The sequence below is a fragment of the Leopardus geoffroyi genome, chromosome D2 (genome assembly GCF_018350155.1).
Source record: "Leopardus geoffroyi isolate Oge1 chromosome D2, O.geoffroyi_Oge1_pat1.0, whole genome shotgun sequence".
NCBI classification, from domain to species: Eukaryota; Metazoa; Chordata; class Mammalia; order Carnivora; family Felidae; genus Leopardus; species Leopardus geoffroyi.
Window position 1 is genome coordinate 50042875 of NC_059334.1, and position 23178 is coordinate 50066052.

General features: G+C 47.5%; 1 protein-coding gene and 1 long non-coding RNA gene across 2 annotated transcripts; one reads left to right on the forward strand and one right to left on the reverse strand.

Moving 5' to 3' along the window:
• Nucleotides 1-4727, reverse strand: FXYD4 (FXYD domain containing ion transport regulator 4). The gene is made up of 8 exons (XM_045438137.1): nucleotides 4354-4727; nucleotides 2772-2831; nucleotides 1910-1942; nucleotides 1744-1767; nucleotides 995-1069; nucleotides 842-878; nucleotides 387-424; nucleotides 1-187 (listed from the first exon to the last, which is right to left on the reverse strand). The coding sequence occupies exons 2-8, from the start codon at nucleotides 2809-2811 to the stop codon at nucleotides 168-170; spliced, it is 267 nt and encodes an 88-aa protein (XP_045294093.1). The 5' UTR covers nucleotides 2812-2831; nucleotides 4354-4727; the 3' UTR covers nucleotides 1-167.
• LOC123576785 lies at nucleotides 2417-4289 on the forward strand. The gene is made up of 2 exons (XR_006701579.1): nucleotides 2417-4105; nucleotides 4153-4289. It is a non-coding gene; the product is annotated as an uncharacterized LOC123576785 (long non-coding RNA).
• Nucleotides 4728-23178: the final 18451 nt, after the last annotated feature.

Consider the following 23178-nt stretch of genomic DNA (forward strand, 5'->3'; position numbering starts at 1 on the left):
GGAGGAGTGAGACAGTTTAATTTAGAAATAAGCTTTAGACGGTGTCCTGATCAGACAGGAGCTGAAGGGCCCAGCTTTGGAGAGAAAGGCCATCGTGTAAGGGCCCCAAGGGGGGAGGGAACAGCATGGGAGCTGGTACGGAAAGTGCCACAAAGCTGGTCCTGTGCTCAGCGGGTACTGGCAGAGCCTGAGGAGAGAATGGGGTGAAGTCCTCATAGACCTGGTCTCTACAAGACAACCCCCTCAGCCTTCGGAGACCCCAAGGCTGGGCTGGCTCAGGACAGTCCTGCCTTACACATGGCATAACATTGAACAACTCAAATAGTATGCCCACCCTCCCTGAGTGCCTGGAAGCCTCTCAAAGAAGCCAAAGAAGCCCGTCTCACCTGGAGTGATGAGTGGAGTGGCTCTCTCAGGTAAGGGGCTGAGAAAGGGACACATGAAATTAGTATCTCCCCACCCCAAACTTCTGTCCTTATCCCGCATCAAGACTCCTGGTGCCCCCTCCCCAGGGCTTTGTGGGGCTTTGTGCTCACAGCTCCAAACCTGTTTTCAATCCTCTCTCTTTGCCCCTCCCCCGCTTTGAGCATGTGCGCAAGTGCCCTCTGTCTCTGTCTCTCTCTCAACATAAATAAAATAAACTTTAAAAAACAAAACAATACCAAGGGTTATAGCTCTCTCCCTATTTGGGGAGCTTTGGGGCTGATTATCTGTGAATAACAAATCCCACTGCAAGCCCAGGGGGCAGCCAAGAGGCTCTCCTCTTCCTCTGAATTGCAGAACTTTACCCCAAAATAGGTGTGCTCAGCTCCAGGTGCATACAACAGGGGCCCTATCTCACCTGTGCTTCTTATTGTACTTGCATTTGCATTTTCCACCTGGGAGAGGACAAGATGGTCAATGCAAAGAACCTGGGGAGCCTGGGCCATACCCCCCCCCCCCCAAGCCCCTCCCGCCTCCCGCCCCATGCCCTGCCTGCCAGCCCACCACTCACTCAGGGCTATCAAGATTCCAGCGATGCACAGGAGCCCTCCAACAATCATCCCACCCAGCTGCAGGCTTTCCCAGTCTGGGGGAGCAGAGGGTGAGCTGGCACCAGCCTGGCTCCACTCCACTCACTCATTCAAAAGATATTTATCATCACCTGCTTGTACAAATGCACTTGCATTCCAGGCAACAAGAAAGACAAGTCAGTAAATAGATACACCATATAATATCTGGTGGCAACAGCACTAGGGGAAAAACATAAGCAGAAGGGCACAGAAAAAGGAGGAAGGCTTTTCTGAAAGGTGGCACTTGAGCTGAAGCTAGGGGGGAGATGAGTGTGTAGGGATACTAGAGGACACAGTGCCAGGCCAAGGAAGAGGAAACCCGCCTGGGGGTAGGGGGGGGGGTTGTAGGGTAAAGAGCCGGGTGCTGGGGAAGGCGGCAAGTGAGAGTAAAGGGAGGATCAGGTGAGATACCTGGGGACCCAAGAGCCTCCAGCCCCTCCCCCACAAATCTTCCTAAATATCCTGTGGGCACCTTCCCTCCTTGCTGGAATGAAGTTCTCCCAAAGATCATGTTGCATGTTGGCCTTTCGCTCTTTTCATAGACCATGCTGACTCTGCAGTCCCCAGTCCCAGCCCCATCTTGCTGCTCTTCCCTCATCAGCCCTCACTAAGCTTTAGCAAAAAGGTCCAGCCAGGATAGGCAAAGGTAGGGTAGGGGTGGGGGGTGGGAGTGAGGGATATCAGCTCTTACCATAATAGAAGGGACTGTCTTTATCTGTGGGAAAGGGGAAAAAGAAAAGAAAAAAAAAAAAAAGAAGAAGAAGAAAGAATGAGGACCAGAACCAGGAGGCAGCATGTGGAGTCTTAGAGGGAAAATGTGGGGCAGCAGGAGCAGGGCAGTTTGGGGCCTCACTCACCGACCAGATCATTGGCTTCCAAGGCAGGCAGGCCTGGGTGGGAAAAAGCAGAGGGATCTGTATTAATTCGTGACACTGGTCTCAAAATGAATCAGCAGTCAGGACCTCAGCCCAGAAGGGCAAAGATGACAACCAGCCTCATGGGTAGGGGGGACCCTGGACCCTGGAGTCACCAGTTCCCTTCCTTCTTCACACCTTTCCCAGCCCCATACAACCCTGGGATTTGATCTCTCACCCCATAGCCATGCACCCCCTCCCCAACTCGCCCTTCCTGCTATTTCTCTTGCTTCCTGGTAGCCTTTCTTGCATATGAAATGGGATGGTGTGTTGGTATCTTTTTACCCTCTTCTGAGAAGCCTCCTACACAGACTCTGGCCAATGCCCTGTTAGGGAATAGGGAAAGCTTCTCTCTCTCTCTTTTTAAAATTTGTTTATTTTGAGAGAGAGAGTGTGAGTGGGGGAGGGACACAGGGAGAGGGAGAATCTCAAGCAGGCTCAGCATCGTCATTGCAAAGCCCAATGCAGGGCTCAAACCTATGAACTGTGAGATCATGACCTGAGCCGAAGTAGGACACTTAACTGACTGAGCTACCAGGCGCCCCAGGAAATGCTTCTCTCTTTATGCCAACAGATGGTTATCGTTTTCCAAAGTTCAGTCATGTAGGACAATTTTGCAATATCCACTTCCTAACTGTATTATTATTTCCTTAGTGCCGCTCTTTAAATTGATGGTTTAAATGAAAACACATTTGTTCGACATCAGCCCCCCCCACCCCCTTTGGGAGATGCTGCCCTCGCTTTCACTGCCTTGGTGGGAGGGTGAGTGGCAGCAGGTTCACTTCTGGGGGCAGGGGGGACTCACCTGCCAATGTGAGGAGAAGGGCCGGGGTCACTCTCTTCATGATACAGCTTCAGGGCAGGGCTGCAGGGGAGGGGGACAGGCTGGGGTCAGATAGCCCTGACCTGCCGGAGGCTCACAGTCCCTGAGGCAAAGAACCAGGGCACAAATCCCAAGGGTGCACTTGGCTTATGAGGTGGTTTGGGGAAAGTTACCAATTTCTAGTAGTAATGACTAGTGGAGTGACATATATTCAGCTACTACTAGTTAAGTATTTAGAACAGTGCTTGCATGGAGTAAGTGGTTTGTTAAAGTCTTCGTTAAAGTCTTTAATCAGATGCCTGACTCTTCGGTCAGAGGAGCAGAGCTGCTGTGCTAACTCAGGTTTTGGTGCCTGCCTTCCTAACCCCCACTCAAAAGGCGAAGGCACCCTGAGCTATTTTTCCCAAAGGTCTGGGCCTCAGGCACTATCAGGATGAATTCCAAGATAGTCTCTGCAAAGGGCCACCCTGGGCTGAGCAGCAGAGGAGGGAGCAGCTGAGCAGGCGAAAGGTGGTGGTGGAGGCAGGTGAGAGCCACCCACCTCAGCCCCAGCCAGGGATCTTGTTCCAAGGCGGCCCCAAATTCCACTCTGAGTACAGACTGCTATTGACAGGAAACTGACAGAAGGAAGGATCATTACTCCTTTTTTCTTTCTCCTTGGGGTGAGAACTATCCATGTCTCTATTTACTAGTTCAGAGGGTGGCTGTTTCCTTAAGATAAGACCCCTTCCAGCTTTCTGCATGTTGTTAGCTGCAGGCAAGCATAGGGATTGTCAGCTGTTGCAAACTGAAGCCCTCGTTGTGATCTGCTGAGCCCAAAGGGCTGGAACTCTAATCCCCTCAAAACCACCGATCAACTGTGTGACTCAGTGGGTTACTTAACCACTCTGTGCTTCAGTGTCCTGTAAAACGAGGATAATTAATAGTAACTGCAAAAGGTTATGATTGAATTAAATGAGTTACTATATGTGAAGCCTAAGAATAATGCCTAGCACATAGTATGGAATGAAATGTGTGTTACGATAAACAAATACATAGCCCTTTACTTGCTAGGTGGAATGTTTTCCTGATTCGTGAATCGCTTAATAAAGCCAATTTGATACATAAATACATGCATACATACATAGGTCCTTTTGTCCTGGATGGGAGGACTATTAATGTGCAGCTTCTGGACGTGGGAGTCTGTCGGCTTTTAACAGTCTCTGCAGCCAGCCCTCCTTTGGACTCGTCCCTCCCTCACCACCCTCAATAATGAGGGTTGCAACTCCACTTTACATACTCCTTAGCCAAAGGCTGGCTTCTGTTTCCTCCAGCCCGTGGGTTACACGGGTCCTCCACGGGCCCGTGGGTCTGGGTCCTCCAGACCGTGGGTTACACGGTCCATATGATGGTGGTCATAGAGCAAGTAGCCTCCAATCCTCAAAACCCTCAAACATGCATCCTATTACTGATGATACCCAGGCACCTGCCACCCCTTCCTCAGACAGGTACCTCCTCCACCCTCACCCTTCTTCCCCCACCCTTCTGCTTAGCAGCCCTGAAATCCTAGCAGACACTTGCTTACCTGCGAGCCAGGTGCAAAAGGCAGGTTTGGAGAGGCTGCTGGGGCTGTGTTGAATCCAGGTGGGTTCCGGCTCTTTAAACCCAGCAACTCCGCCCAGGGCAACAATGCCATCAGGCAGGAGGGAACTAGTCAGATTCCTTGAGATTGCTGTGGCTCCTTCTCCACCCACCCCCCCCCCCCCCCCACTCCTCCTGCTCTGGAGACAGCTTGTCCTGCCACACCCCATGCAGAGCTGAACTCCTAGGGGCCCCAGGGCCATCAGAGGCTAAGGTGGTGGTGGGAGAGGGATGGGCCGGGTCTCAGACCTTTCTCTTGAGCAGAAGGTGGACTTGCAGCTTCTTTAGCTCACCTAGATCCTAAAAGAGGGGTCCAGAGGGGGCTGGGACACAGGATGTTTCTGGGTTCTTGTGTCAGCAGTGGAGGTTCCAGGACTTCTGTGTGGGGTGTAATCAGATCAACTAGGAGTCAGGGACTGGCCTGAGGCTCCATTTGCTCAATGGTCCCATTGCTCTTCCCTGGACTGGATGTTTATTGAGTGGGAGGGCTGGGGCTGGTGGCACCCTTCAGGATCGCCCACCCTCTGACCAGGCCCTGACACCCATTTATTCCAGGGAAACTGATGGCTGGGATTAGAAACCATCCTGGCCTAGGGTGGTTTCCTGCCTACTCCATGGAGTATGGGAGGAGGGATGGTACCAGGAGGAAGACTGTCAGCTCAGGCTGAAGAATGGGCTGCTTCCCTCTGTGCGCCCCCATATCTGCCTCATGTGGTGCTGGCCAAACTCCTCTTTTGCCCCTCACCCCACCACATGCTTTTGGCCTGTGCCCTTGGCCCTATTCTGCTCTCCCTCCTCCCCAATTCCTCTGTGTTTGCTGCTTTTACCACTGGATGGTGATCAGCTGAAGGCAGGACTGTTGCCTCCCTTAATCCCCATGGCCAGTCATAGACACCAATAAATAGATTTTGATTGAATTGTTGAATCAACGAGGACAAGAAGCCACCAGAAGCTCCCAGTGCTGGGGGTCAAGGGGGAAAACAAAGCCTTGAAAGGCAGGGCGGGGAGGAAGAGGGAGGATATTCCTGTGTGAACATTACACCTCCTCATGAAAACCTTCCATGGTGCTCCCTGTCTTCAAGTTTCAGTTTCTACAGAGTTCAAGTCCAGGGGCTCTGGGGCCAGGAAGAGCTAGAGTTGATGCCCAGCCTGCCATTTGCTCAATGGGTGAGCTGAGGTAGCTCCTTCATCATCCTGAGTCTCAGTTTCCTTTCTTCTAAAGTGGAGTTAATGACAGGACTTCTCTTCAAGGTTTGGGGTGTAGGTCCTGCCCTCAATGTGTATTTGTGGAGTGAATGCCTCCTAGGTCTGGCATGGGGAAAGTTTGTTAACCTCAAGATTCAGAAGAACCACTAATTACACATACTTTGGAGTCAAATCTAGGCTCTGTTAGTTAGTTGCTATGTGCACTGGAACAGCTAATTTCCCCTCTTCCTGCCTATTTATTCATCCATAAAGTAGGAACCATGACCGCGCCTACTCTGAATGTTTGCGGTGATGATGACATCTGATTGTGCTGCTCAGTTCACTGTAACTATAGCCGTGAATGGCTCTGATATACACACTGAGACATCTGCAGCATAAGAGGAAGGGGGTCATCAGTACAGACACCCCCGTGAAGAAACCACATTCCAGAGAAGAGAAAGGTCTTGTTCAAGGTCACACTGTGCCTTGGTAGCAGAGTGGAGCTCTCAGCCCAACCCATCAAACCCTTCGGTTGAGTTCTTCTGCCCCGTCAGGCTCCAGGGAGGAATAAGCAGAAATGAAGCAGGCATTTGTAAAAAGGGGACACTTGGAAGTCCCGAGTGCCCTTTTTGCTTTGGGAGGTCTCCAGGAAGTATGAAAAGGACCTCAGGTCCACTTCAAAGGCCCTAGCACTTTTGCCCTACCCTGCACCTTCTGCCCTCTTCAGGGATCCTGCACTCTCATCCATCACCATGAGATATTATCGTCTTTTTTTTTTAAGCTTATTTATTTATTTTGAGAGAGAGCGAGTGAGAGAGAGCGAGCCAAGGAGGGGCAGAGAGAGGGGGAGAGAGAATCCCAAGGAGGCTCCACGCTGTTAATGTAGAGCCTAATGTGGCGCTGGAACCCATAAACCGTGAGATCATGACCTGAGCCGAACCAGGAGCTGGACACTTAACCAAATGAGCCACCCGGGTGACTCAGAGATTTTATCATCTTTTTTTTTTTTAATTTTTAAAAATTTTTTTTTTTTAACGTTTATTTATTTTTGAGACAGAGAGAGACAGAGCATGAATAGGGGAGGGTCAGAGAGAGGGAGACACAGAATCCGAAATAGGCTCCAGGCTCTGAGCTGTCAGCACAGAGCCTGACGCGGGGCTCGAACTCACGGACCGCGAGATCATGACCTAAGCCGAAGTCGGCCGCTTAACCGACTGAGCCACCCAGGCGCCCGATTTTATCATCTTTAACAGGTAGAAAGAAAACTTCACCTGAACCAGGTGGTATTGACACTAGTCCAAGGTAAAGGAGGGGTAGGTTGAGCCTGGGGCAGAACCAGGGAGAGGGAGCCCAGCTGCCCGTGTGACTTCTGCAAGCACAATGGTAAGTCACCACCTCATCTTTTCCTTTTGCCAAAACTGACTGTAGGTGTAAGGTGCACCATGGCTGAGTGGTAAGTACATCTGTCTCCTCTGAGGGACCTCAAAGATTGGCCATTGACTCAGTGGCAGGCAGCAATGCCTTCTATGCTGGAAGTGGTACAAAGTCAGTTCCCAGGTTAGTGAATTTATCTTTTTTTTTTTTTTTTTAATTTTTTTTTTTTTCAACGTTTATTTATTTTTGGGAGAGAGACAGAGCATGAATGGGGGAGGGGCAGAGAGAGAGGGAGACACAGAATCAGAAACAGGCTCCAGGCTCTGAGCCATCAGCCCAGAGCCTGACGCGGGGCTCGAACTCACGGACCGTGAGATCGTGACCTGGCTGAAGTCGGACGCTCAACCGACTGCGCCACCCAGGCGCCCCGAATTTATCTTCTAAGACTTAAAACCAGCACTTATGGATGGTCATGAAACTGGGTGTTGAAACCTTTAGAAGTTTTGCATGGTAAGAAGTGTTTACTAAACTGTCTTTTCATTCATTAGGAGTGTTTAGGATGAACAGTTGCCCTCTCAACTGAGAGGCTGGACTGGCAGTGAAGGCTGTTTTCAGGAAATTACTTTCAAGGCGGGCTGGCCACTTGCCCTGATTCTTGGACATGCATTCCTCATCAGAATCTCTGGAGCCATCCATTTGGGTCTGATTTCTTTCTCTTTCTTTTTTTAAATTAAAACAAAAATTTTTTAACCTGTATTTATTTTTGAGAGAGAGAGAGAGTGCAAGTGGGGTGGGGGTGGCGGAGGAACAGAGAGGGAGACACACAATCTAAAGCAGGCTCTAGGCCATCACGGGGCTCAAGCTCACAAACTGAGAGTTCATGACCTGAGCCGAAGTCAGATGTTCAACTGACTGAGCCACCCAGGCACCCCGGGTCTGATTTCTTATCTACCAAATGGGAGAGCTGGGTAAGAGGCAACTGAGGCTTCCAGGAAAATCATACCTTGGGTGATGAAAGGCTGAGAGGAGTGGGTGATGGGGAGCCACACTTAGTTGGGTGGGTGCAGATGACAGCCTGGAGGTATTAAAGTTGAGAGAGAGAGAAAACTGTGATCCAGCTCTGAACACTTTCTTCCCCTTCTGAAGTCAGCGTTGCAAAGGATTACAAAGGAGGGAAGTCTGTTGCCAAGAGTGGCTGCCTGAGAATCAGCACTGACGCCCAGGGTCCCGCCTCTGCTCATGTCAATCACTGCCACAGCTCCTTACAGTCCCAAACTGCTTTTCCCCTTCTGCAAGCACTAACTATTGCTCTGTGAAAAACAGAGATGCATCCTCAAAACCATTCACTGCACTGAGAAAAGGTAATAAAACAGGGATTATCTAAGATTGACCAGAGGTAAAATAAAAAGGAAGTGGCTGGTATCTTGCCCGGCACATGGCGGGAGCACAATGTGTTTTTTCCTGCCTCCCAAGATGGAATGAATGTCACAGACATCAACAGGCTGATTGTCTATTTCGATGGGGTCTGGTAGAGTAGGGAAAAGACCCCATTCATGAGGGGAGAGGTTACTCCAGTTGTCTCCGATGTTTCCTCCCTTTGAGAAATACACACTAAATTCCCACCCGGACCCACTTCCTGTGCTCTGTCTCCCTCGGGAGCCCCCCACCCTCCTTACCCCCCTCTGCGTTTTCAGCAAGTTCCCCTATGTGTGTTCAGAGTGCTGGTCTGAGGCCTTTAACGATGGGGGTTGAGGGGGTGGAGCTAGAAACACAGCCTCTGTGAGAGAAGGTTAGCGGGTGTAAGGGTGCAAGGGCGGCCATCTGAAGGGTAGCGGCGGTCTGAGGGCTCACTTTTCAGGAGTCAGGCCTTGGCTGACTTGTGAGTTGGGGAGGCATCAGGAAGGGCCCTCTGCTGCGATTCTAAGTGCCTTCTGGGAGAGGGGATAAGGAAACGGTGCAGGGGCGGGAATCTCACGAAGGGGGATATGTGGGTGTGTGTGGCAGCCACTCCCCTGAAGAGTGTGTAGTGAACGCTTGGCTGTCTTAGGGCCAGTCTGGCCTCCAGAAATGGCTCCTCCGCGTCTAGGAAGCTCCTTCCTAGAGGCTATTCATTACCACCCTCCCACTTCACGCAAAGGACTGAGAAATAGCCAATCAGAATAGGACCGCGGTGGCTTCCAGCCAATCAGCATTAAAGGAGGGCTGTTGCGGCCCGGCCGCGGGTGAAGCCGCCTGCGAGGCTAGGGCCCAGGCAGTGTGGGCGGGGCTTTCTTGTAGCGGAAGCGGTTCTGTCCCTCTTCGCGAGGATTGGCTGCTCCGGTTCAACTGCGTGCTGTCAAGGAGCCTCCCTATTACGCATGCGCAGTCACTCAGGTGCTCTTCGTAGCCCAGTAAAGGTCGGCTCTCCGGTCAAGTCGCGCAGTGTCTTTGTCCACCCATTCATACGTTCGCGCTCCCATAATGGTCACAGTCTTCCGGAAGTCGTGGTCTTCAGTAACTGGGACCCTAGAGGCTGAGGGATAGCTGAGGTGAAGGGACAGGACAGCTGGTGAGCCCAGAGCAGGTAAGGTAAGATAAGAGCAGGGCTGCCTGTTGAACAGGCAGGAGGAGGCGGGCTGCGTGAAGTGAGGCCAGAAAGCTGCCAGGGGACCTTGGACTTGGGGAGCGCTTCAAACTGAGGGCAAATTACAAGCCTGAAGACCTGTGCAAAAGGAGAGAAGCGGAAACGGTTCACCGAACTGAGGCCAGGCGACGTCACTTCTCGTTGACCTTTCACTGGGCTTCTGTTAGAGCTCAGTAATGCTTTCCTCCCACCCACAGGTCCACAGGCCCCTTAGCATCCTTGTCCAACTGCTGCTTATGTCTCTAATCAACCAGACTTCGCAGCTGTCCTCTTCATTTCCCAGGGGTACTCGATAGTTAACAACTTGGAACATAAACCTTCCTGTTGTCACACACACACACACACACACACACACACTCACAACCTATTTCAGAGTTCTGTATCTCAGGTCACCCCCTTATCCACGTGTCGCACAGGCTACCGCTAAGCACGTAAGGAAAGGGCACAGGCACCTCTCACCCTGGCCGACAGCAGCTTCGTTTATAAGAGCAGCCTAAGCGAGTGCTTGCTACTTGGCAGGCTGTTTTCCAGGACTTTCCACGTGTTAACTCATGTCATCCTCACAACAGCCTATCTAGAGAGGATTCATCACCCGATTTCAGGATGAGGAGGTGAAGTGAATGGTTAAGTGAAGCTCTGGGCCACACAGCTGGAAGTGGCTACTTGGCCCCAGAGCTGGCTTTTAACCACCACTCTCCACAGTAAACTGTGCACATGATTTATTTCTAATATGATTTTATTTTATTAGAAATTTATTTATTTATTTAGAGAGAGAGTGTGTGTACATGAGCCAGGGGAGGGGCAGAGGGAGAGAGGGAAAGAGAGAAGCCCAAGCAGGCTCTGTGCCAGTAGTGTTTTAATATGATTTTATAACAGTTCTGTTGAGAAATGATTCACCTACCATACAATTACCCCATTTAAAGTGTACAGTTTAGGGGTGCCTGCTTAAGATTCTCTCTCTTTCCCCCTCTGCCTTTCTCCCCTGCTTGTGTTTTCTCTCTCTCTCTAAAATACAAATTAAAGGGGTGCCTGAGTGACTCAGTTGGTTAGGCATATGACTTTGGCTCAGGTCATGATCTCATGGTTCATGAGTTCCAGCCCTTCATCGGGCTCTCTGCTGTCAGTGCAGAGCCTGGAGCCTGCTTCAGATTCTGTGTCTCCTTCTCTCTCTGCCTCTCCCCTGCTCATGCTCTGTCTCTTTCTCTCTCAAAATAAATAAACATTAAAAAAAATTAAAATAAAGTGTACAGTTCAATGTTTTTTTTGGTATGTTCACAGAGCTTGTACACATTATTTTTAAAAATATATTTCTCTTTGATGTATGTGATTTTTATGCAGATAATGTCTAAATATTTTTTTAAATTTGTTTTTAAATTTATTTTTATCTTTTAAAATTAATTTATTTTTAGAAAGAGAGAGTGAGAGCAGGGGAGGGGCACAGAGAGAGGGAGAGAGAGCATCCCAGGCACATGGTCAGGGTGCAGAGCCCGATGTGGGGCTTGAACTCACAAAACCGTGAGATGACCTGAGTCGAAATCAAGAGTTGGTCGCTTAGCCAACTGAGTCACCCAGGTGCCCCTAAAAAAATTTTTTTTAAGTAATTTCTATACACAATGTGGGGCTCAAACTCACAACCCCAAGATCAAGAGTCACATACTCTACAGGCTAAACTAGCCTGGCACCCCTAGATATTTTGAATCAGTGAGTGTACTTTTTATTTTCACTAGGGTGCCAATTGTCAAAAAGTTGGTATCACTATACAAGTACTATGTATGCCATGCTTTTAAAAATAAGTTATAGGGGTTCCTGGCTGGATCAGTTGGTAGAGTGTGAGACTCTTGACCTTGGGGGTCATGAGTTCAAGCCCCACCTTGGGGGTAGAGTTTACCAAAAAAAAAAAGAAAGAAAAGAATATAAGTAATAATTTGATTTTGCAACTTTCAAAGTATTTTCACTCTAATATAATTACTTGATATCTATTTAATAATTCCACATGTATTTTGAATCGCACTACAGTTTTGGCACTTTTCCAGGAACTGGGGATTCTGAACCAGGCAATGCAAAGCTCTGGCCTTGAGTGGCTGGGATCACAGTGAGGGCAGTGAGCTGGAAAAAGAAATAGATGGTACAGTATTTCAAGTACTGATTGACAGGTGTAGTGAAGACACAAAGTGGCTGAGATACAGAGTGATGGGGAGGAGAGACAGCTTTCTTAGACTGGTAGGTCAGAATTGGTCAGTGATAGAAACATAGGTTTAAACCATTTCTATGCCACAGTCATAAATTTTCCTTTGCCACTTTTTTTCTGGCTAAACTGAGCCAATGAAGTCAAACATACCCAGATTTTAGATTAGAGCATAATTTACAAAAAGGGTTTCTTATCTAGAGCCAGTGCCTTTCATTCCAAGAAATGTCTCTCCATCAAATCTGTTTATCTTGTTAAAACAAGACAACAGGCCCCATATGGAGATACTTCTGCTAAGCCACATCACCAAACTTAGACTTAATTTAATTACAGTTTGACTCTGAAATGGAATCTTAAACCAGTCAATCAGGAACTACCTGATCAGCAGTAGAGGGGTAATCTGCCTGATAACCCCTGCCTTCTCTCAAAGGAAAGTGACCTTGGCACAGCCAATCCACTTTTTGCTAGTATAACTTCTTTGTTTCCTCTCCCTTTTGCCTATAAAAGTCTCTTATTTCACCTCAGACCTCCTTTCTTTCTGCTAGATGGGATGTTGCCAGATTCATGAATCACTGAATAAAGCCAATAAATAAGATCGTTAAAATTTACTCGTTTGAATTTTGTTTTTTTAACAATCTATCTCTTTATATAAGTTATAATAAGTGTCTGATAAGGAAAATTACGTAGTTATTTGGCAGTATTAGAATAAAAGAATGTTTTTACTGGCATTGTTAAAGTTGAAAGACTAAAAACCGTGTTTGTATTTGAGAGACCAAAGGCACTATGATTGGAAAGGGTCTGCACTGAAGCTGGTTTTAGTTCTGTGTTTGTTAGCAATGTTGACTATGAATGTCAGTTTCTAGAAGCTTGTCTGTTAAGTTGAAGAAAGCGTTGAATTTGTGACCGCTTGAAATCTGGATTCAAATGCAGTCAAAGCTGGACAAAGTCTTTGTTGTCTCCACTGCATTAGCTAATTTAAAAACCCTGCAACATTTTGCAGTTTCACCAGTACACAAAGGCACTTAGTGTTTTGTTCTACTCCAATCAGACTACAAAAGAGAATAACAAGTACCTCCAAACAATGTTTACCAAACTAAAAAGAACTATTGAGAAATTAAAGTTCACTAAACAATGAGAAATAGATCATATTTTAAAAACTGAGCAGCAGTTTTAACTTTTTGCTTGTAATGTAAAAGTAAAATGCCTGTTAGTTTGATGTGTAAAGTCTTGAGAGCTATTAATTACCTTCAGATTCTTAGTAAACTAGTAAAATATTAATATATTAACTTGTAATGATCAACATTGGGATTTTCCACAGTGCGTGCTGAAGCCATCCCCTCCACCACACAGCCCTTGGAGAACCAGTTTTGCTGCTAGAGGTGGGTGGAGTTTGCTGTGTTCTACCCTTTCATCCAGGGTGACTGAGACCTTCTAGGCTTCTAGATCTAGGTACAGTGGGATACACAGGTCTCGTTCCATTTTTAAAGGGGTACACCTGTCTTAAGAACAACATTGCTTCTGAAAACTGAAGTGCAAACCTGATGCCCAGGAGCGATGCCCTGGGTGTGTCCCTTGGAAAACAGATACACCTGCCCCAGAAGACCCCCGCAGGCAGATCCCAGAAGTGGAAGCTGAAGCTCACACAATGCCAGAAGTTCTTTCTAGGAAGAGAACATAAAACCATTAACATAATGTTTGTGCAAAAGTTTGTTCATATATACGTTAAGATTTTACTTTTTATTAAAAAAATTTTTTTAATGTTTATTTATTTTGAGAGAGAGAGAGAGAAAGCATGAGCTGGGGAGGGGCAGAGAGAGAGACACAGACTCCAAAGCAGGCTCCAGGCTCTGAGCTGTCAGCACAGAGCCGATGCAGGGGTCAAACTCACAAACCGTGAGATCACCACCTGAGCTGAAGTCGGATGCTCAACCGACTGAGCCACCCAGCTGCCCCTTAAGATTTTATTTTTAAGTGGTCTTATACCTAAGGTGGGTCTCGAACCTACGACCCTGAGATCAAGCCTGGCATGCTCTACCAACAGAACCAGCCAGGCATCCCTGAAAGTTTATATTGATTTGGAATGACAAAGCAGAGCAATTGCAAATTTAGAAAAGCTGACACAAAATTTTTAATGCAACAAATTTTAAAATTGTCAAAATGTGAATTTTACTGGTAACATTAACTGCATAAGCTTGTCACTACTTCATCTGATAGTGATTTCAAATATTTTAAATTAGAATATATAAAATTAGAATAATTTCTATGGGAGAGAATGGAAGATAATGAAGTCTTCCTTCTTAGCCTGATTAACTCTTCTAAAAACATTTTTACTGAAATTTAGAAAACTTGCTTCTAGCTTCACAATGTATCATTGCTAATATCTTGTAAAAGTTTTGGGTGCTGTCAAATTTGGGAAAATCTCTACTGAGTTTTTCTTTTTTTAATTAAAAAAAATTTTTTTTTAACGTTTATTTATTTTTGAGACAGAGAGAGATGGAGCATGAACGGGGGAGGGTCAGAGAGAGGGAGACACAGAATCTGAAACAGGCTCCAGGCTCTGAGCTGTAAGCACAGAGCCCGATGCGGGGCTTGAACTCACGGACTGCAAGATCATGACCTGAGTCGAAGTCGGCCGCTTAACCGACTGAGCCACCCAGGCGCCCCTCTACTGAGTGTTTTTTTATGCATGAGCAGCCATATTTCAGGGTGTTTCACTTTTTTTTTTAATGTTTATTTATTTTTGAGAGAGAGGCAGAGCATGAGCATCGGAGGGGCGGAGAGAGAGGGAGACACAGACTCCAAAGCAGGCTCCAGGCTCTGAGCTGTTGGCTCATAGCCCAACGCTGGACTCCAACTCACAGACAGTGTGATCGTGACCTGAGCTGAAGTCGGAAGCTTAACTGACTGAGCCATCCAGGCGCCCCAGTTACCTTTTCTTGTGTATTTCCCACTCTTCACCATTCTTTGAATTGGTGATGCTGGGTGACCACACTGGAGGTTTGCTCCAGAAGACTTGGAAGGGACCCTGGAAGTGTATGTGGGGAGGAAGGGACCAGGTGGGTGAAGAGGGTCTTGGACAGTGAGGAAGGGGTCTATGTGGAGCCTGGACGGTGTGTGGGAGGGAGGTCTGGCTAAGGGGGTTGGGGGACAGGGTGTGCGTGTGTTGAGGGGGGAGTCCCGTTGTGGGGAGGAGACCACGGTGTGGGGGCACACACTAGAGGAGGGCTGAAAGCAGGGTAGTGGCCAGAGCTTGGGGGGATCAGACTTGGAGTGGGGGCTTGGGACCTGGGCCAAGATTTCCTGGGCTTGTGTGGGTGAGGGGCCTGGAGTGGGGGGTTAGGGACACTGAGAAACTGGAGAGGGGGCTGGGGTGTGGGAGGAGGCCCAAGTGTGGGTGGAGCTGGGTGTGGTAAGGGTCTCAGGCCCTGGAGTGGGGAGTTATGGGTGGGCGTGCCCTGACTTTGAGGAAGAGTCCCTGCTGTGGGACCTGTAGACAGGAGGGTGGATCCCAGAGCCTGCAGAGTGGCTAGGATTGGGGATACTGGAACTTTGTGGCAATCTGGCTATGGGAGGTGTGGGGGAGGGGGTCAGGATGTGGGTGGACATGGGTGGGGGTCAAGGGGGCTGGTGGTGGAGGGTTTTCTGCCTGTAGGCCTAGGCCCCAGGAAATGGGGGAAGCTGGGGTGTGGGACCCCTAAGCTTAAGTTTCAGTAGCTTTAGTAGCTCAGAAATGTTCCCACTAGGACTGTTTTGTTTTTAGTGTTTATTTATTAGTTTATTTTGAGAGAGAAAGAGAGCGAGAGCATGTAAGCAGGGGAGAGGGATAGAGAGAGGGAGAGAAAGAGAATCCTAAGTAGGCTCCACACTGTCAGCACAGAGCCCAACATGAGGCTTGGTCCCACAAACTGTGAGATCGTGACCTGAGCAGAAATCAAGGGTCTATTGCTTAACGGACTGAGCCACCTAGGCGCCCCAGGACTGGGTTTGATAGAAGAAAACCCAGAAACCGTGTAAATAACCATTGACCAGAGAAAGATAATTACAGCATTTTGTGGGTTAGAACTTTATTCGGCAGTGAAATGAGTGATTTAGTCATGGATTAAGGTAAAAACCAGTGTATCGAATGAAAAAAGTTGTAGAGGAATGCCATTTTTATATAGTTCAAGACTATATATGTAGTAAAGCCATAAATGAAAATACTAGAGTAGATAATAATTTAAAAAGTAAGGGACACCTGGGTGACTCAGTAGGTTAGGCATGGGTCTGTTGATTTCGGCTCAGTTCACGGAGCCCATGTCGGGCTCTGTGCTGAGCCTGGAGTCTGCTTGAGATTCTTTCTCTGTGTCTCTCTGCCCCCCACCCCCAAATAAATAAATAAATAAGCTTAAAAAAAGAAGCGAGTGCACAGTTCAGACTGGAGTTTCCTCTGAAAAGTGAGGAACGGAGTGAGGCCTCGTGTGCACGGGAAACTTCACCTGCCTCGGTAACTATTGGGTCTGTTAAAGTTGACCCGGTGCCGCCTGTTTGGCTTTTCCGTTGTACCAGAGAATGACGCAGAGCACAGGTAGCAGAATGAAGCACAGTTAACCACTGGCAGGAGAAGGCTATGAAGGAGCAAAGCGACTGGTAATTTGAGGAAGGCCTTCCAGGTTTTTCATGGGAATGGTACAGCTGGTGTCTGAAATGGGAATAGAGGGATTATTCGGAAGACCCAGCAGCTGTGGTTTGGACAGCTTGGACTTGACAAGGGAATGTTCTGAGGCTAGCAGCTGTAGGCTGGGCAGGCCAGACTTTCTGGAGAGGGATGCAGAAGAAGAGGTAGGGCTAAGTGGTGTGGAGGGATGAGGAGGCCCAGCTGAGGAGACAGGACATTTGAAAGCCACTATAGCCAAGTCTCACATCTCAGGTCCTATAGGGTCTCTCACGACATTTAATTTGATGCAATGGATGAATTTAGAGTCACTGTGCCCATTTTACAGACAAGAAACGGAAATCTGGACTGATTCAGTGAATTTGCCAAGGCCAGTCTGACCCCAAAGTCCCTGGTCTTAGCACTGTTCAATACCACACTTTGCAGCATTAACTCATTGACTCCTCACAACAGCACTATGAGGTTGACCCTATCAGTGTTCTGTTCTCTAGTCGGGGAAGTGGAGGCACAGAGAGCCAGATGGTAATCGATGAGACCAGAATTAGAATCCAGGTCGGGTCCCATAATCTAGGCCTCAGGCCAGTGACAGTGGCGGGGGTGGAAGTGCTTGTGGAAGAAAACAATGTGGCCAGGGGGTGGCACGCAGTAGGGAATGTATGAGGGGAATGACGGATTGAACGTGGGAGTTCTCATTTCCCATCTTCTATGTCCCTCTCCTGTTAACTCACCCCGAATTCTCCCAGAGCCTGTGAGTGCCTACATGGAGGCAGTGCTGGTTCTACTGATGAAGCCGTGAACTGAGCAGACTGCATGGGGCAGATGAATTCGATTCATCGGCCCGGCAGGGGTCTTCACTGAAGAAGCCCAAGACGGATTGTTGGGCCCTCCAAATTCACAGCTGTTTATCAGCCTCAGTGGGACAGCCCGTTGGGAGAAAACCCACAGTCAGTTTTGTTTTCTCCTAGGCAAATGCTATAGATGTTTTTATATATGAAAATAGACATTATGTATATGAAAGAGGAGAGGCAAACACTCACCAGGAGGAGTGCTGGCTGAAGACACCATGGCAGCCAGGTTTGGGAAGCTGGAGAGTGGGACCTCCCACAGCAGAGGCAGCACCCTCGTCTGTCCTGGGGAATGCCCTGAGATAAGCTAATTTGTGCTAGAGAATCCCCGAAAGAAGTAGGAATTACAGTGCCCCGGACCTTCAGAAAGTGGGTGTTCAGGTTTGCTGGAGGACTGCCTGGAAGTCCCCTTGAAGGGCAGGGGTAAGGGTTTTTCCCGGCACAGGATCCTCTTGCCTGGCCATTCTGTGTATCTGTGGCTCTGAGTTCCTTGGTGTCACTTTCTGGGTCTGACTGGGACTCTCTTTCCCTCCCTCTAGCTATCCCTCATCCCTCTGGGTCTCTGAGTTGTTTGCATCCTTATTTCTGTATCTTTGCTATATCCAGGTGTCTCTCACAGCTTCCCTGAGCCTGCTCGACTGGGAAATTTCTGTGACTCCAGATGTTCAGTTTTAGTACCCTCCAGGCCAGGCCCAGCAATTAGCCCCTCGGGGTACAACCCTACTAGGCATGAAGCCAGTGGTTAGCTCATCACCCAGGGTCCTTTCTGGGGCGTGGCCTTTGAGTCAGGCCAAGCAAGGGTGTGGGATCCCAGGGCAATTTTCATTTGTGGGAGCAGGGCAGAGCCCACCCCCAGTAGCCACAAGGTGGCAGCAGAGGACTGTTGCAGCAGCATTCTTTTCCCTACTGCACTCTCACTGTTGAGACACTTCCAGGTTAGAGGGAGTCGATTTGGGGTGTCAGCAAATTCGTTCAAACCTAAAGTTTACTTTAAAAATCAGGACTAGCCCACCAATTTTCATGACATTTAAAAGGTTTGTAGAGTTACTACTGTGCTAGACGTTCCTCGTTGAGCCCCAGTTTCCTTTCCTCTAACCTGGGGATAATAGAATAATCTACCCAGTGGAAGTAATGTGAAATGAGACCTGGTACAAACTTAGTGTATAATGACTTTTTTTAATTTTTTTTTTTCAACGTTTATTTATTTTTGGGACAGAGAGAGACAGAGCATGAACGGGGGAGGGGCAGAGAGAGAGGGAGACACAGAATCGGAAACAGGCTCCAGGCTCTGGGCCATCAGCCCAGAGCCCGACGCGGGGCTCGAACTCACGGACCGCGAGATCGTGACCTGGCTGAAGTCGGACGCTTGACCGACTGCGCCACCCAGGCGCCCCTAGTGTATAATGACTTTTGAGTAACTTTACCGTCACATGCTTGGATCCTTTTTCACCACTGGCTGGTGCTATTCCCTTGGGTCAGTGTTCCCATGGGCACCCTAGGGCAGGACCATCCTTGGCTTGACCTGGCTGGAGTTTTGGTGGGAAAAACTTGTATTCATTGTGTCCAGATGCCTTAACATCTATACTTCACTAATCATTAAGTATCTGAATATGTATTTTTTGAATCACTGAATACATCCTATCAAGAAATGTACAAAAGAAGTCTGCATAAGGTCCATTTAAGCATTATATTTATCTAACCACTGTATAGATGGAAACACCTGTCTACAAAGATAAACATGTATTTTTGCATATTTTGCTATTTCTCCACTTGGAATCAATTTTAGCACTATTCTACACTTTTTCTTCACGTTGTCAATATTTATGTAACCACTATATTTGTCTAACCATTCTACCTATTTACATATAATTTTTACCAAACCAGTCTACAGACTTCTGTAGGAAGGTAGCTGTATAATACATTTCTTGGATAGTTGGCACATCAGATTCCCTCTCTGTTTTATAAAGTGTTTTATATACTACATGCTTCATATCACTCATGTGTGTGTACCTTGCCAGTGTTCTTTGTGAGGACTTTTTCTTTTCTTTCTTTCTTTCTTTCTTTTTTTAATTTTAATGTTTACTTATTTTAGCATGAATGGGGAGGGGTGGGCAGGGAGAGGGGGACTGAAGATCCGAGTGGGCTCCATGCTGACAGCAGTGAGCCTGACGTGGGACTGAAACTCATGAACCATGAGATCATGACCTAAGCCGAAGTCAGACGTTCAACCAACTGAGCCACCTAGGTGCCCCAGGTGAGGACCTTTTCTGAGCAGCCATCTTCTGGCAGGACCTGGTAGCCACTCTGATCCAGAGTTTGTGGTTAGAGAGTCCCAGCCTGGGGGAAGTAACTGTGAGCCTTGGTTTTCTCATCAGTAAAATGGGCTTAAGAGTTAGGATTGTGATCATTATTTTACACCCAGGGGTTAATAGATAGATGTTCACATCCCCCTCAAAATTCATCTGCTTAAATCTAATTCCCTACTGTATTTGGAGATGGGGCCTTTGGGAGGTGATCAGGTCATGAGGACAGGGCCCTCATGATTGGGACTTGTACCTTTATAAAAGAGACCCCATGTTGCTGTGGTGGCTGCTGGGATGCACTGCAGTGAGTGGTCGTGCTGGGCAACTGTCTGTGTGACCTTTCACCCACGCCCAGTGGTCCTGGTGGTGGCACAAGGCAGAAGCCATGGTGGAGGTGGCATCTGCATGGGCAGAAAAGAGAGACTGCAGAGAGCTCCCTCGCCCTTTCCACTGTGTGAGGACACACAGTAAAAAGACAGCTGTCTGTGAACTAGGAAGCGAGCTCTCACTAGACACCAAATCTTCCAGTACCTTGACCTTGGACTTCCCAGCCTACCAACCTGTGAGAAAGGAATTTCTGTTGTTTATAAGCCACCCAGCCTGTGGTATTTTTGTTATAGCAGCCTGTACAGACTAACTGTCCATTTTGGCAGACCCTAGAGTAAGAGTCCTGGTAATGAGCTTGTGACTTAAAAAATAATGATTTTGGGGGTGTCTGGGTGGCTCAGTTGGTTGAGTGCCCGATTTCAGCCCAGGTCATAGTCTCGAGGTTTGTGAGTTCAAGCCCTGCATTGGGTTCGCTGCTGTCAGCGCAGAGCCCATTTTGAATCCTTTGTCTCTCTCTCTCTCTGCCCCTCCCTGCTCTCAAAAATAAATAAACATTAAAAAAAAATGACTTGGGGCACCTGGGTGCCTCAGTTGGTTAAGCATCCGACTTCGGCTCAGGTTGTGATCTCATGGGTCGTGGGTTTGAGCCCCGTGTCAGGCTTTGTGCTGACAGCTCAGAGCCTGGAGCCTGCTTTGGATTCTGTGTCTCCCTCTCTCTCTGCCCCTCCCCTGCTCTCACTCTCTCTCTCTCTCTCTCTCTCAAAAATAAATAAACATTAAAAAATTTTTAATTAACTTTACAAAATTTTTTATTGAAGTATAATATACACATGGAAAAATATGCTAAGTGTCTAACTTTTTAAAAAAAAATTTTTTTTAATGTTTATTTATTTTTGAGACAGAGAGAGACAGAGCATGAATGGGGGAGGGTCAGAGAGAGAGGGAGACACAGAATCCGAAGCAGGCTCCAGGCTCTGAGCCATCAGCCCAGAGCCCGACGCGGGGCTTGAACCCACGGACCGCGAGATCGTGACCTGAGTTGAAGTCGGATGCTTAACCGACTGAGCCACCCAGGTGCCCCCCTAAGTGTCTAACTTGAGGAATCTTTGCAAAGTGAGCAAACCTGGGTATCCAGCATGCAGCTCGAGAACCAACATTACCAGGACCCAGAGACCCCACAGGCCTCCTTCCACTTGGCCCAAGTAATAACTCTTTGAACTTCTAACCCCTAGATTTGTTTTTCTGGCCTTTGAACTTCATATAAATGGAATCAAACAGGCTGTCTTATTTTAGGCATTTGTGAGCTTTTCTCATATAGTCAAGGCCTTTTTATTCTCATTATTTTATGGTATTGCCTTGTTATTGTATATTATTCAATTTATTATTTTTTTGAGTTTTATTTATTTATCTTGAGAGAGAGAATAAGCAGAGGAGGGGCAGAGAGAGGGAGAGAGAGAATCCCAAGCAGGCTCTGCACTGTCAGTATGGAACCCAATGTGAGGCTCGATCCCACAAACCATGAGATCATGACCTGAGCTGAAATCAAGAGCTGGACACTTAACCGATTGAGCCACCCAGGTGTCTCTGTTTATTATTTTTTTTAAAGGTTCTTTTTTTTTTTAATGTTTATTTATTTATTTATTTATTATTTTTTTTTTTCTTTTTCAACGTTTATTTATTTTTGGGACAGAGAGAGACAGAGCATGAACGGGGGAGGGGCAGAGAGAGAGGGAGACACAGAATCGGAAACAGGCTCCAGGCTCTGAGCCATCAGCCCAGAGCCTGACGCGGGGCTCAAACTCAGGGACCGCGAGATCGTGACCTGGCTGAAGTCGGACGCTTAACCGACTGCGCCACCCAGGCGCCCCAATGTTTATTTATTTTTGAGAGAGAGAGGATGCATGCACAAGCGAGGGAGGAGCAGAGAGAGAGGGAGACACAGTGTGAAATGGAACAACCACTGTTCCCTTGCACCCCTGGAGGCTTGGCGTTTTCCAATGTTTTTATGTTAACCTTTTTGGTAGGTGAGCTTTTAATCTGCGTTTCCCTGATAACTAATTAAATGGGGCTGCTTCTCATATGCTTCTTAGTCATTTGCATCAACTCTCAGGAACAATGGGTCTTCTTTTTTTTAATAAATATATATAGAGAGAGGCAGAGAGAGAGAGAGAGAGAGAGAGAGAGAGAATCTCAAGTAGGCTCCACACCCAGTGTGGAGACCGATGTGGGGCTTGATCTCATGACTGTGAGATCATGACCTGAGCTGAAATCAAGAGTCAGATGAGCCATCCAGGCATCCTAAGAACTATGGGTCTTCTGTGTCTTCTTCTGTTAGATGATCTTTCCCTTTAATTTGTAGCAATTCTTTACTTTCTTGATGCAGTATGTTGCCTTCTCACTTTCTTTAATGATTTTTTTTTATGAACAGAAATTATTAAATTGAAAATTTCCAGTTTATCAATTTTCTTTTTATGGTCAGTGCTTTTTACTTGCCATTAAGAAATGTTTGCCAACTTTAAGGTCATGAAGGTATTCTCCTTTGTTTTTCTTTTAAAGCTTTGTGTATATATTTTTTACCCTCACATGTAGATCAGCACTCCATTTGGAACTGATTCTATGGTGTCAGATAGGAGTCTTTTCCATGTGGGAATCCAGTTGGCCCAGTACTGTTTATTGAAATGTATATCTAAATATATACATATTTTTCTCTTAAATTTTTTTAAATCTTTATTTATTAAAAAATTAAAAAAATATATTTACTTTTTGAGGGAGAGTGTGCAGACAGGGAAGGGGCAGAGAAAGAAGGAGACACAGAATCTGAAGCAGGTTCCAGGCTCTGGGCTGTCAGTACAGAGCCCAACATGGGACTCGAACCCATGAACTGTGAGATCATGACCTGAGCTGAAGTTGGATGCTTAACCGACTGAGCCACCCAGGTGCCCCTGCAGTGGTAATTTACAACACACCATCTTTTGGTCCATCCTGCCCCTGCCCAGCTTCTCCATCCTCTTTTTTTTTTTTTTTTTTTTTTTTTTTGGGGACAGAGAGAGACAGAGCATGAACGGGGGAGGGGCAGAGAGAGAGGGAGACACAGAATCGGAAACAGGCTCCAGGCTCTGAGCCATCAGCCCAGAGCCCGACGCGGGGCTCGAACTCACGGACCGCGAGATCGTGACCTGGCTGAAGTCGGACGCTTAACCGACTGCGCCACCCAGGCGCCCCTCCATCCTCTTTTTGAGATCAACTCCCACATGGCTTATACCAAATCCTTGTTTC